We start from the raw sequence: 12,264 nt of genomic DNA on the forward strand, positions 1-12,264 counted from the left end.
CAGTCTTCACAGAAGCAAAGCCCAAACCACACCCACTGCCGTGGAGTCGATTCTGACTCACAGCGCCCCTAGAGGACAGAGTGGAACTGCACCACAGCGTTTCCAAGGCTGTAATCTTTATGGAAGCCAACTGCCACCCCTTTCTCCCAGAAAGCGGCTAGAGAGATTGAACCACCAACCTTTCAGTTAGCATTTTTGTAAATACAGATGAATGTTGGAACTAAGGACCTTGTTAACAATGCAGTGAGCAAATAAAGGCGCATAACCATTCACTACAAATACGTGAGGTGTGCCTTGTAACCAGGTTCATTCTAGCTAGCTGGCACAGTGTGTGTGTGAGTGTATCTGTGTGTTCACTTGAGAAATGAATAAAGGCGGACATACTAGGGTCTGCTTAGGATTATATGTGTTAGAAAAGGAATCGTCAAAATAATACATTCAGAAAGAACGAAGGGAGCCCTTTTTCTTTTTGTCTAACAGTTTATGCAGCAGGAAGAGCCTCCACGCTGATTTTCTCTCTCTCTCTCTCTGCTCGTTCCCAGTGCCCTGCACAGCTGTCATGACATAGTTTTACGAAGAAGCCATTTGGGAAGCTGGGGCTTCAGTATTGTTGGTGGCTATGAAGAGAACCACACCAATCAGCCTTTCTTCATTAAAACAATCGTCCTGGGAACACCTGCGTATTATGATGGAAGATTGAAGTGAGTTTGGTTACATATAACAGTGGGATGAGTGTTTAGTGTGAGGGACAAGATACAGGACAAGGGTCAGCAGCAAATCCAGCTGTCTGTTTTTTTGTAAATAAAGTTTTATTAGGACATACGCACAGCCATTCATTTATGTATCAACAGTGCGTGCTCTCACAGCAGCAGAATGGCATTGCCGTGACGGGCGGCATGGTGGGCCATGAGATACTTACTGTCTGGCCCCTCCCAGTGACAGTGTGCTGACCCCTGCTCTAGAGGGAAACAGTGTGCTTATATGGAGTCACTCGCAGCTGTATCTGTTACTCTGATGACAGGAAGTGGACCGGAGTCATCCATTTGGATATGGTGTAACACAACAACCAGCTCTGGGCAGTTTTTCCAAGCAGCCTGACTCGGGCTCCCTCCTGTCATCAGATTACATGGCTTTGTTTTTCCCCTCAGCACTTGGCACTGCCTGACTGCGTGCTCCATGCACGCTCCCTGAGGAGGGGCTCGGCCTGTTCACCATTCTAGCCTCAGCAGTGACAAGGCCTGACGGGTAGGGGAGCCTCAGATGGCCGGCAGCCCGCCAGGCACGGGGTTAAGTGCTGTGCGTGTGTTATGTCATCTTGGCAGCTCCGTGGAGGTCAGTGCTGTCATTGGTCCTGTTTTACCAGTGAGATAACTGAGGCTCGGCTCCCCAAGAGCAGATAGCTCATCTGAGGGGGTGGGGCCCGTTCTAAGGCAGGACGTCAACCCCAGAGCCTGCACTTCAGCACCTCTGCCGGCTGCCACCACTGGGCGGGGTACACTTTCCCAGCCCCCAGGCGGCCTTTCTTTTGCAAAGTTCAGGCACTGGAAGGAGAGAGAGGCAGAGTTGGCCACACATCAAGAGGTGGCCACACTGTGACTGTTGAAATGGCAAATGGTTGTTACCTATGTCTTTACCACTGAAGGGATTATATGTGTGTGTGTAATTTTTCTTTTAAAAGAGCTTGTTGTTGTTGTTGTTGTTATGTGCCGTCAAGTCAGCCCCGACTCATAGCGACCCCTCCTTGGGTTTCCGAGGCAGTATCACTATGGAAGTAGATTGCCCAACCTTCCTTCCCAGGAGTGGCTGGTGGGTTTGAACCGCCAGCCTTCTGGTTAACAGTCAAGTGCCTTGTGCACTATGCCACCAGGGCTCCTTTAAAAGAGCTTATCCCACAACAAAGAGTGGATGGTTGATGGTTAGTCCTGACGTAGTTCCCGACGGGAGACCCAGTTCTCAAAGAGTCAGTGCTAACGTACTAGACCAAGCACTGCACAGTTGGAGGCCGTACAATGTTTCCAAAGAGAAGGTGACATGTGACTGATAGCTGGATGAGCTGGTCAGGGTCAGCAGGTTTCCATACTGGTCTTTGATTGATTGGCAGCGGCGGAGGGCGGTTGTTATTTTAAGAGGAAAAGAACAGGGGATAATGAATTACCACTCTCTTAATTTAGATACTCAACCAGCCTGGGCCTCAGTTAATTACCTTATAGTTTGCATACCATCTGCTTTAGGTGAATCTTAAAGGAAGTAGACTGCCCCATCTTCCTTCCACAGAGTGGCTGGTGGGTTCCAACCACCAACCTCCTGGTTGGCAGACACATGCCTTAGACACCACGCCAGCAGAGCTCCTTAACAGTAAAGTAGCATATCCATGAAGGTGACTGGATTATAAACGAGAGAGTGAAAGTCTGCAAGGAATGACAGGCCCTTGGATTCATTCCCTGTATGTGGCCTTTGTGCTTAGAGGACGGTGCGTATCGGTTACTGCAGAGCACATGTGGGTCTTGTTCTCAACTTACTCCAACTCTCGAGTGTACGAACCCTGGAAACGAATGCAGAACTAAGTCAAGGTGACAGCCAACCCTTAAAACATATTAGTTGATATTTTTTAAAGAGGCAGCAGGTTTACTCTGCTAGTGATGTTTTTCTTAAGCCGTGTCAGCAACCCTGTGAAAACTTAACCTACTTGGAACTCACCCACCAGGTAAGGAGGGATTGGCACAAGATAGACAGACAGACAGCTGCTGTCAGATCCGACTCAGGCGTCCGTCCTGTGTGGCCCGTCAAGTCCATCTTTGGGGCCATCGTGCCAGAGGGTTTCCCTCCCCATCGCTGGCTCCTCGTCACCAAACACGATGTCCTCCCCGAGCGGTTGTCTGCTGAGGATGAGTCTAGAGCGAGCCGGCAGTGGGCCGTGGTGACCACAGACGGCTGGTTTTAGAAGCAGACCCAGCCAGGCCTTTCCGTCCAGTCTTGGTCTGAAAGGTCCACTGAAACCTGGCCCCTGTAGGCGACCCCGCTGGTGCGCCAGCATGACAGTAACACTCAGGCCACCTCAGTGAGACAAACTGACAGACGGATGATGGTCTCCAAGCTACTACACCTTCATCATCGACAGGGAATTGTTAAGTGCAGTTATGATTTTCGTGCTAAACAGAAACATCAGATGATGTTCTTAATACCATAAAAATAGAGGAAGTGTATTTATTTTGTTTCTGCTTGTCTTTGTCCAGATGTGGAGACATGATTGTCGCCGTAAACGGCCTGTCAACGGTGGGCATGAGCCACTCTGCACTGGTCCCCATGCTGAAGGAGCAGAGGAACAAAGTAACTCTGACCGTTATTTGCTGGCCTGGAAGCCTCGTATAGGCTTGGAGTCAAGCATCTTCCCTTCCCGAGTTTACGAAAGAAATCCCTTTGGTTCCACTGTGGTTCTGGTTGGCGGGAGCTACTGACACAGTGGTAGTAGACATAGGGCCAAAAACCACTAAGATAGTCCTCCTGATTTAAACGGTTGCCCCGAAACTGGCCACATTTCTCTGAGCTCGGACGCCACCACCCACTCACCCCTGTGAATTCGTATCTTCAGAGTTCAGGCTCCCCGACGTCAGAATGTTGCCCGCAGGAAGTGTGAGCGAGGCTCCCTCACGCGGTGATGGGGCTGGTCACACGGCCCAGGACTGCGCTGACTGTGTGACAGACAGAACATGGCGTGAGTCAGACAGCCGCCGAGGCTGGTGTCAGCGCCGGCGACCAAACCCGGCTCGTGGGCGGCCGCACCCCACTTGAGTGGTAACCGTTTCCTGCTTTTCACCAGTGCCAACATTTCAAAAACCCATCCTGTTTATAACTTGATTTTTCTGGTTTTCTTGGCTTCTTCTTTCATATCTCAGTATTCGTCAGCAAAGAACACTTGCACCCAACACCACTGGAGAGATTATGAAAACGTAACGGGCCGTTTTTAGGACACTAGAGAATAGAAGATAATATTACCCAGTGACAAAAGAATTCAGAAGGTAATTACAGTTTACGGCTGGAGCTGGAAGAGCTGTGTTCCCTTGAACAGCCCTGGAGCATTGAAAACTCATTTCCAAAGGAATGTTTTGTTACATAGGAAAATTTTGAAGCTGTTTTTGCTAAAAAAGAAAAAAAAATCATTTATAGAGTTTGTATTGTACTGATCAGCCATCTTGGCTGGAAATGTTTGTGTGGTTTGCACCATTAAACTAGATGGTAAAAAGAAAACCATACTGCTATTAAATACATATTCAGAGTGCAGCCACGTAGGAAAAAGAGACTGTTCTGTTTTATTTGGATAGAGTTTTGAGGGCTTTAGAAACCCTGATTTTTCTCATGATTTCTTGATGTGTGAACTTAATGATTTCAGATCAGAAACTGAAAAGTTGTTTTTTGTTTGTTTTCCGTCTGAAATAGTAGGTTTTAGATGTTAATATCATTTAATCAGCTCTTGGTCTCTAGACTATTTCCTATCTTTCCAAACTGTCTTTTGAAACTATGGCCAGCCCGTCTCCTTTGCCCTTGATCGCACATGGTTGTCCTTGGAGAGAAGGTCGACAGTGAATAAAGAGAAAATACGATTTACCATATCAATATCGTGCATACTTGAAAAAGGTTTCCTAGTTCAGCATCTGAGCTAAATTACAAGTGACCTCTGTAATAACTGCCACTGCTCATCAGAGAATGTGTTTGAAGCCACTGCAGTGCACAGTGACACCTCACAACCCGGTTTGCAGACCTCACAGTGGCTTGGCTGGGGTTCATCGTGTCTGTAGCGTGTCACTGATTATCTCAGTCAGTTTTATGATGACTTTCTTTTTAAACATATCTCTTTAGAATAAGAAATGGCAACAGCAATTGCTACTGACTTACTCAGCCCCTTCGCTGTACTGTAAAGTCAACACAGGAGCAGGGCACAGCGGGACGCCCTGTACAGTGTATGACTGTCGGGTGGTGATTGGCTTCTGAAGGAATTTGATGTTGACATGCTTTGATGTTCTGATTGACACGGAACAAGTTTCCCTCCTGCTCCCCAAACAGAATTTTGTAACCTACTTTGCTATTTTTTTAAGCCTTTTGTAAGAACGGGTCATTTCTTGGGGAGTGGCCCTCCGTCAGCAAATCCCCTCCCTGCTCATTGGCGGCTCTAAAGCACTGGACCCCCATGGCATAATGAGTCTTCGGAAAGAAGAAATTTTTCTTTTCAATGTGATTTTCATCATGGGATCCTTGGAATCAGCTTCAGCTGCAGGTTTTATTACAAAACGATCATCGTAGCTTCAGGCCAGAATGAAATTTGTGATGGAAACTTGTTCGTAGTTTATTATTCCTGTCGAAATCCTTCAATTTTCTCATTTTCAGCATTTACAGTTCAATATTTTGATTTGTTCTGTGCCTTCGTTTAAATTATTTCAGGATTTTTTGTATGTGTTTAAATAACAGTGTGATCATCACTCAGGATGGAAATAAAAGTCATCCTGCCCGTGAGTGCTCTATTGTCTGTTTCTGTGGACGCCACAGGTTCACTCTGCCTGGAATGCTTCTTTCTGATCATGGCACCACCTCCATACAACAGCCCCCACTCGAACCCTTGGAACCTCAGGACCACAAGCCCGTGTCCACATTCACATGTGCAGCCCAAGCACACGCACCAGCTCTGCGCGCCACCTCTAGACCTGCCCCGGCCAAGACACGTGGCACCGGCCTCCTGAAAAGGGGCTGGTGCGTCATGGTGCCATGGTGGTGTTTGGAGTAGATTGGGTTATAGAAACGCGTTGTAACATTTTATTTCACCAGAAAATTTTTACTTGCACGCCTGGCTCAATTGTATTTCTCTTGGCCGATGCTGCAGTGGTCTCAGGTCGTCCTGGCATTAGAGTTTCTGTTTCCTCTGTGGCTTTGATCATGTTGGTGCTGTAGGTGCCGTCAAGTTGATTCTGACTCATAGCGACCCCATGTGACAGACTAGGAAGCCCCATAGGGTTTTCTTCTTTTTAAAATACTATCTTAGGGTGTTTTCGGTGAAGGTTTCCACAGTAGTTTAGGTGCCACTTAACGTTTCTACACAAGCTGCCCAGTGGCGGTGCTGGCATTCTTCACAATGCATGAGCATTCTCAGTATTTCTGTTCTGGTTGTACTGTTTCCATTCATCTAGTTTCCCCACCCCCTTACCTTCTCATCTTTTTCTTCAATTCATTGTTGACCATTTTGGTCTCCTAGATGTGTTTCTTTTAAAGGAGCAGTTTTTCCGCTACAAGGTGATCTCAGGGACACGTTTCGGGTCAGGGTTTGAATTGTATCTAAGAGCAGTTTGGATTGTACCTCAGCCAGTCCAGTAGGTCTGGTTGGTTGGTATTAAGGAATCTGAAGTTCTGGTCCACATTCTTCTCCCATTTTGCCAGGCTCCCTTTGTTGTGGCCCTGATCAGAAAGGTTGGTTGTGGTTATCGGGCACCATCTAGATCTTATGGTCTCAGAGCAGATAAGGCCATGGTTTCATGTAGACTATTTATATACTAGTTTCTTTTCTTTTTGAATTTTAATTATTTTGTTGTTAAGAGTATACACAGCAACACATATACCAGTTATTGGCTGTAAGCTTTATGGGAGCAGATGGCTAGGTCTTCCTCCCAGTAAGCCATTGGGTGAGTTTGAACCATCAACTTTTTGGTTGACAGCTAGCAGTGGCACCTTGCTTTGATCCTACTTTGCATAATTGGGTTTTTTTAAATTAAAAGAAAAAAATTGTCTACTGATTTCGTGGTAAATGAAGTTCTGCCCAGCGCCTCCCTTATCTGATCCCTAACCTGATCTCCAGAAACTCCATAGTTGTCCTTACCATCCGTTCCTCCAGTGGCCTCCAAGACCTCCACACACCTGCTTATGTGACTTCCTTTAGCTGCAATGCCTTTTCTTCTCTGAATCCCCATCATTCCCACACTCGAAGGCGTAGCTTGAATATACCCATCATGAGCCATTCCCCATCTCTTCTCAACTCCCACTTTCAAGAGAATTACTGTCTTCATTATATTTACACATATTATGACCCTGGCCACTTTCTACCTAATTATTCTCACAGTTCTGAGTCCATCTTTGATAGCTCCCCTACTTCTTTAAAAATATAAGTAATATCTTATTTTGATTTTGGTCAAAGTGTATACAGTTAAATTAGGTTCTTATTTGATAATTTCCACACAGATTGTTCAGTGACATCAGTTACATTTTCCACAATGTGTCAACATTCTCTTTCATTGCATTCTGGTGGTTCTGTTTCCATTCATCTAGTTTCCCTGCCTCCTTACATTCTCATCTTTGCTATAGAGTAAATGTTGACCTTTTGGTCCCATACAGATGTTTTTTGAGTAGAGTACCGTTCTTGTGGTTAATACCATTTATGTTGTGTGTCACTCTTATTTTGCTAAAAGGTGATCCTAGGGGATGGTTTGGGTTCAAGGTTTAAAGAGTATATCACGGCAGTAGTCTCAGGGAGTCCTCTGGTCTCCACTGGTCCAATGGGTCTGGGCTTTTTTAAAAAGAAGTTGGGTTTTATCCTACATTTTTCTCCCATTCTCTCTGGGACCATCTATGGTGACCCCTGTCAACGGTGCCACCTTATAGGTTTGATGCCATCTTTACACCAAGCATCCTGTAGACTAAACATCCTGTTACTTTAAAGTACCTTAATCTCAACATATTCAAGATGAAACATGTTCCTGCTTCCAGGCTCTTCACTCGTTCAATCCAAACTCTACGGTGTCATCAGAGTAACGTTCCTACACCCTGTCTCTGACTGTATCCTGCCCTATTTAAATATCACCAGTGGTTCCACATCTTAACCACATCTACACTTAAAAGCAGATCCTGATCCAGTCTCCTGCCCTGCTAACCATGTTCCCTGCCCTCCATATAAGCCATGTATAAGCCACCATCCCCACCCTCACCCACGCCAGACCACCTCACTGCTTGCTTAGTGCTCCCTCAGATGTAAGCTGTGTGGCAGGTGAGAGTGCAGGTTCCTGGGTTCTGGTCCTCTGCCTTGCACCGTCTTCCCATCTGTGCCTCTGTAGACTGACTTCAGTGTCATCATCTCTTTTGGAAAATCTTGTCCAACCTCTGGACAAGCAGTTTGTTTTTATAAAAACCCTTCCTGAGCTGGGCCATTTCATAGTAGACTTTCCCAAAAGAGAATTAGTATTAGTGTCCTGTTGTTGTGTGCCACCAAGTTGACCACAACTCATCATGATCCCGCGTGATAGTAGAACTGCCCCGTAGGGGTTGTAATCGTCACAACTGGACCAAAAAGCAACATCGTGATAAATGGGGAAAATACTGCCATCGTCGAGGATTTCATTTTATTTGGATCCACAGTCAATGCCCTGGGAAGCAGACATCAAGAAATCAAATGCCATGTTACGTTGAGCTACAAATGACCTCTTGAACGTGTGAAACAGCCAAGATGTCACTTTGAGGACTGAGGTGTGCCTGACTCAAGCCATGGTATTTTCAGTTGGTGGAGTAGTGCCTAAGGCATTAGACTGCTAACCAGAAGGCTGGCGGTTCAAACCCACTAGCCACTCCTCAGAAGGAAGGTTGGGTAATCTACTTCTGTAGTGATAACTGCCTCGGAAACCCAAGGAGGGGATGCTATGAGTCAGATCCAACTCAACGGCAGTGTGTTTGGGGTTGTTGGGTTTTTTTTTTTTTTTTTTTGGTCCTATGCATACAAAAGCTGGGTAATGAATAAGGAAGACTGAAGAAGAACTATACCTTTGAATTACGGTGTTGGTGAAGAATATTGAATAGTCTATGGACTGCGAGAAAAATGAACAAATCTGTCTTGGAAAAAGTACAGCCTGAGTGCTCCTTAGCGGCAAGGATGGTGATCCTTTGTCTCATGTCCTTTGGACGTTGTGTTAGGCTGGGTTCTCTAGAGAAGCAAAACCAGTAAAGCTTTATTTTAGGAAAATGGCTCACAGTTACAGAGGCTGGCAAGGTCCCAAGTTCCTGGATCAAATGTCAAGCTGGAGCCTTTTCCCAATGCAGGGGCTGATGAGTTCGAGGTTTCCAGGCAGTATGCTGGCTGTTAACTTCAGCACATGACAAATGCAAGATCACCAGGCAGAATGGTGGTGTTTGCTCACGGACAGTTGTAGGCAGCACAACAGGATCCAGATCCACAGAAGGTCCTCTGATTTTCCCAGGATGTCCATATATGTATTAGAAGCAGGCCACACCCCTGGGGAAACGCCCTTTCAGTGGATTGGCTGCTCAAAGCATATACATCAGATCTCATCACAACTGCTTAAGCCACTCAGAATTGTGGTCCAGCCAGGTTGACACACAACCCCAGCCATCACAAACATATCAGGGAGACCCTGCAGAAAGAGGATATGCTTAGTAAAGCGGAAGGTCAGCGAAGAAAGGGGAAGGCCATCAATGAGATGGATTGACACAGCGGCTGCAACAATGGGCTCAGGTATAGCAAGGATCGTGAGGCTGGCACAGGACCGGGCGTGGTTCGTTCCATTATATGTAGGGTCTCAATGAGTCAGAACAAACTTTGCAACAGAACCTGACACCAACAACAATCTTTACACGAGTAGAGTGCTCCCACAGAGCCGCTACGTGAGTTTGAACCGCGAACCTTTCAGTTAGCAGCTCGGTGGTTAATCATTGCATCGCATGGGCTCCTTATTAGTTTCCCAAGGCTGCCATGGCATTACCGCACACTGAAAGAAGTTTATTCTTTCACAGTCTGGAGACAGGAAGTCCTAAATGAAGCCAACCAGCAGGATTGGTGCCTTCAGGAGACTGCGGAAGTAGCCGTTCTGTGTCTCTCCAGGCTGGTGGTACGGGCCGGCAGTCCTTGGCTTTGGGTAGCTTATACTCACCTCACTCGAGTCTCTGCCTCGATCTTCACCTGGTGTTTCCCTTTAGTTTCTATATTCCTATGTCTTCCCTCTGACAGCGACACCAGTCACTGGATTTAGTGTCCACCCTGCTCAGCTGTGGGAGCTCTGGTAGTGTAATGCTAAAGCACTTGACTGCTAACCAGAAGGCTGGAGGTTCAAACCCACCAGCCACTCCTTGGAAGGAAGGTTGGGCAATCCTACATCTGTAGTGATACCGCGTCGGAAACCTAAGGAGGGGTTGCTATGAGTCGGGGCTGACTTGACAGCACACAGCAACAACTGCTCATCTGAACTAATTACATTTACAGAGATCCTAATTTGAAATAAAGCCACTTTCCAAGGTACTGCATAAACATGAACTACAAGTTGTCTACGGTCATTGTCTCCACTCCAAACTCTTACTCTTTAGTTTTAACTCATCACAAAATTTTGCAAACACAAAAGTTGTAACAACATAATGAATACTTACAGACCCACCACCTAGCTCAGACCAAATGTGAGCACTGCTGTTGAAATCCCTTTTCTGTTTGGATCTACTTTATTTCTGGTCTTCCATGCATTTCTTCAGACTTAGGAAGGATGTATAAATATGTATTTATACATCGTTTCTTTCCTTACTATAAGGAGCCCTGGTGGTGCAATGGTTAAGTGTTCAACTGATGACCAAAAGGTTTGCAGTTCGAACCCACGCGGTCACTCTTCAGGAGAAAGAGCTGGTGATCTGTTTCAGTAAAGAGGACCGCCTAGAAAACCCAATGGGCCAGTTCTGGTCTGTCACGTGGGGTTGCTAGGAACCAGAATCGACTCCACAACCACCGGTTTGGGTTTTATGTTTACTTTAAGCAACATCACAGTAAATGGAGTAAAGTTGTCGGGGATGTCATTTCACTCGGATCCACAGTCGGTGCCCGTGGGAGCAGCAGTCGAGAAATCAGACGACATACTGCACTGAGTAGATCCGCAACAGACTTGTTGAAGATGTGAATGCGCAGAGGTGTCACTTAGAAGACTAAGGGGCACCTCACCCAAGTCATGGTGTTTTCAGTAACCCAAATGCTCCTTAGAAGGGAGAATGGCCAGTCTTTGTTTCACCTACTTTGGTCATGTTGTCAGAAGGGACCACTTCCTGGAGAAGGATGACATGTTTGGTAGAGGGTCAGCAAAAAAGGGGAAGACGCTCAATGGGATGGGTTGACAGTGGCTGCAACAGTGGGCGTAGCAAGGATTGTGAGGCTGGTGCAGTCTGGGCAGCCGCTCTGTGGGAGAAAGACAAGGCAGTCGGCATCCATAAAGATGACAGCCTTGGAACCCTCTGGGGCATTTCCACTCTGCCCTCTAGGGGCGCTGTGAGTCAGAATCGACTCCACGGCAGTGGGTTTGGTTTGGGCTTTGCTTCTGTGAAGACTGACAGCCTTGGAAACCCTGTGGGGCAGTTCCACTCTGTCCTCTAGGGGCGCTGTGAGTAGAAATCAACTAAATGGCAGTGGGCTTTCTATAACGTCCCTGCACCAACACAGAGTGATGAACACCAGATCACTTCTTTATTAAACCTAGTTTTATCTTTCATAATGCAGACCGTCCTCAGTTTGTCTCCACATACGGCAATTTGTCAAACCATACTGGTGACCCTGGCTTAGCAACTGCTGCCAGGTCACAGCCTGGGAATTCGAGAACAGAGGCTGGTCTGGAGCCTCTCTTCTCTGCCTGCCGAAGGAAAGGTTGCAACTCCTCCAGGTCCTTGCTAGAAAAGCTCTCTTGTTATTTTCCAATCTACTTAACTACACTGCCAATTAATTTCTATGGCAACACTAAGGCTCTTTAGAAGTAAAGATGTGCATGGAAGCGCAATGCCTAATAGCTATAAAGTGCGTCAGCAGAGAGATACTAAGACCTAATCAGAGACAGGAATACCAGCCCAGCATCTGGAGGCCTCACCCCAACTCCACAGATGGCGGAGCACACGCTTGCTCCTCGAAGGCGCCCTCTACCTGGCCAGCTGAACGGGGAACTCCTGGAAATTCCATCTGAGCTCTGATAACTTACCTGCAACACAGATGCCAGAAAGAACGCTTCTCAGCGGGGCTATTTCCCAAATTTCTGTCAGTATTTGCCTTTCTTCCAACATTTTCAGTTTCAGGGTGACTCCAACAGCGCCTCCTTTCCTTGGGTTACTCAAAGACCGAAAGCTAGCTTAAGAAAGAGTAAGTGAGAAATACTGATTGCTTACACTGGTGGATGAGAAGCAACAAGTGTCCAAGGCCAGGGTTGTCGAGGCTTCCCTAAGGATGAAAGCCTAGGAAACCCCGTGGGGCAGTTCCACTCTGTCCTCTAGGGG

General features: G+C 46.6%; 1 protein-coding gene across 1 annotated transcript in view; it reads left to right on the forward strand.

Moving 5' to 3' along the window:
• Window positions 1-3,369, forward strand: part of LNX2 (ligand of numb-protein X 2) — a 60,218-nt gene extending 56,849 nt beyond the window's left edge. The window contains exons 8-9 of the mRNA XM_007958049.1: window positions 543-701; window positions 3,234-3,369. Coding sequence (XP_007956240.1) covers window positions 543-701; window positions 3,234-3,369 — 295 coding nt within the window. The remainder of the gene's footprint in view (window positions 1-542; window positions 702-3,233) is intronic.
• Window positions 3,370-12,264: the final 8,895 nt, after the last annotated feature.

This window comes from Orycteropus afer, unplaced genomic scaffold (assembly GCF_000298275.1).
Source record: "Orycteropus afer afer isolate SDZICR_OR568_19922 unplaced genomic scaffold, OryAfe1.0 scaffold00842, whole genome shotgun sequence".
NCBI lineage: Eukaryota > Metazoa > Chordata > Mammalia > Tubulidentata > Orycteropodidae > Orycteropus > Orycteropus afer.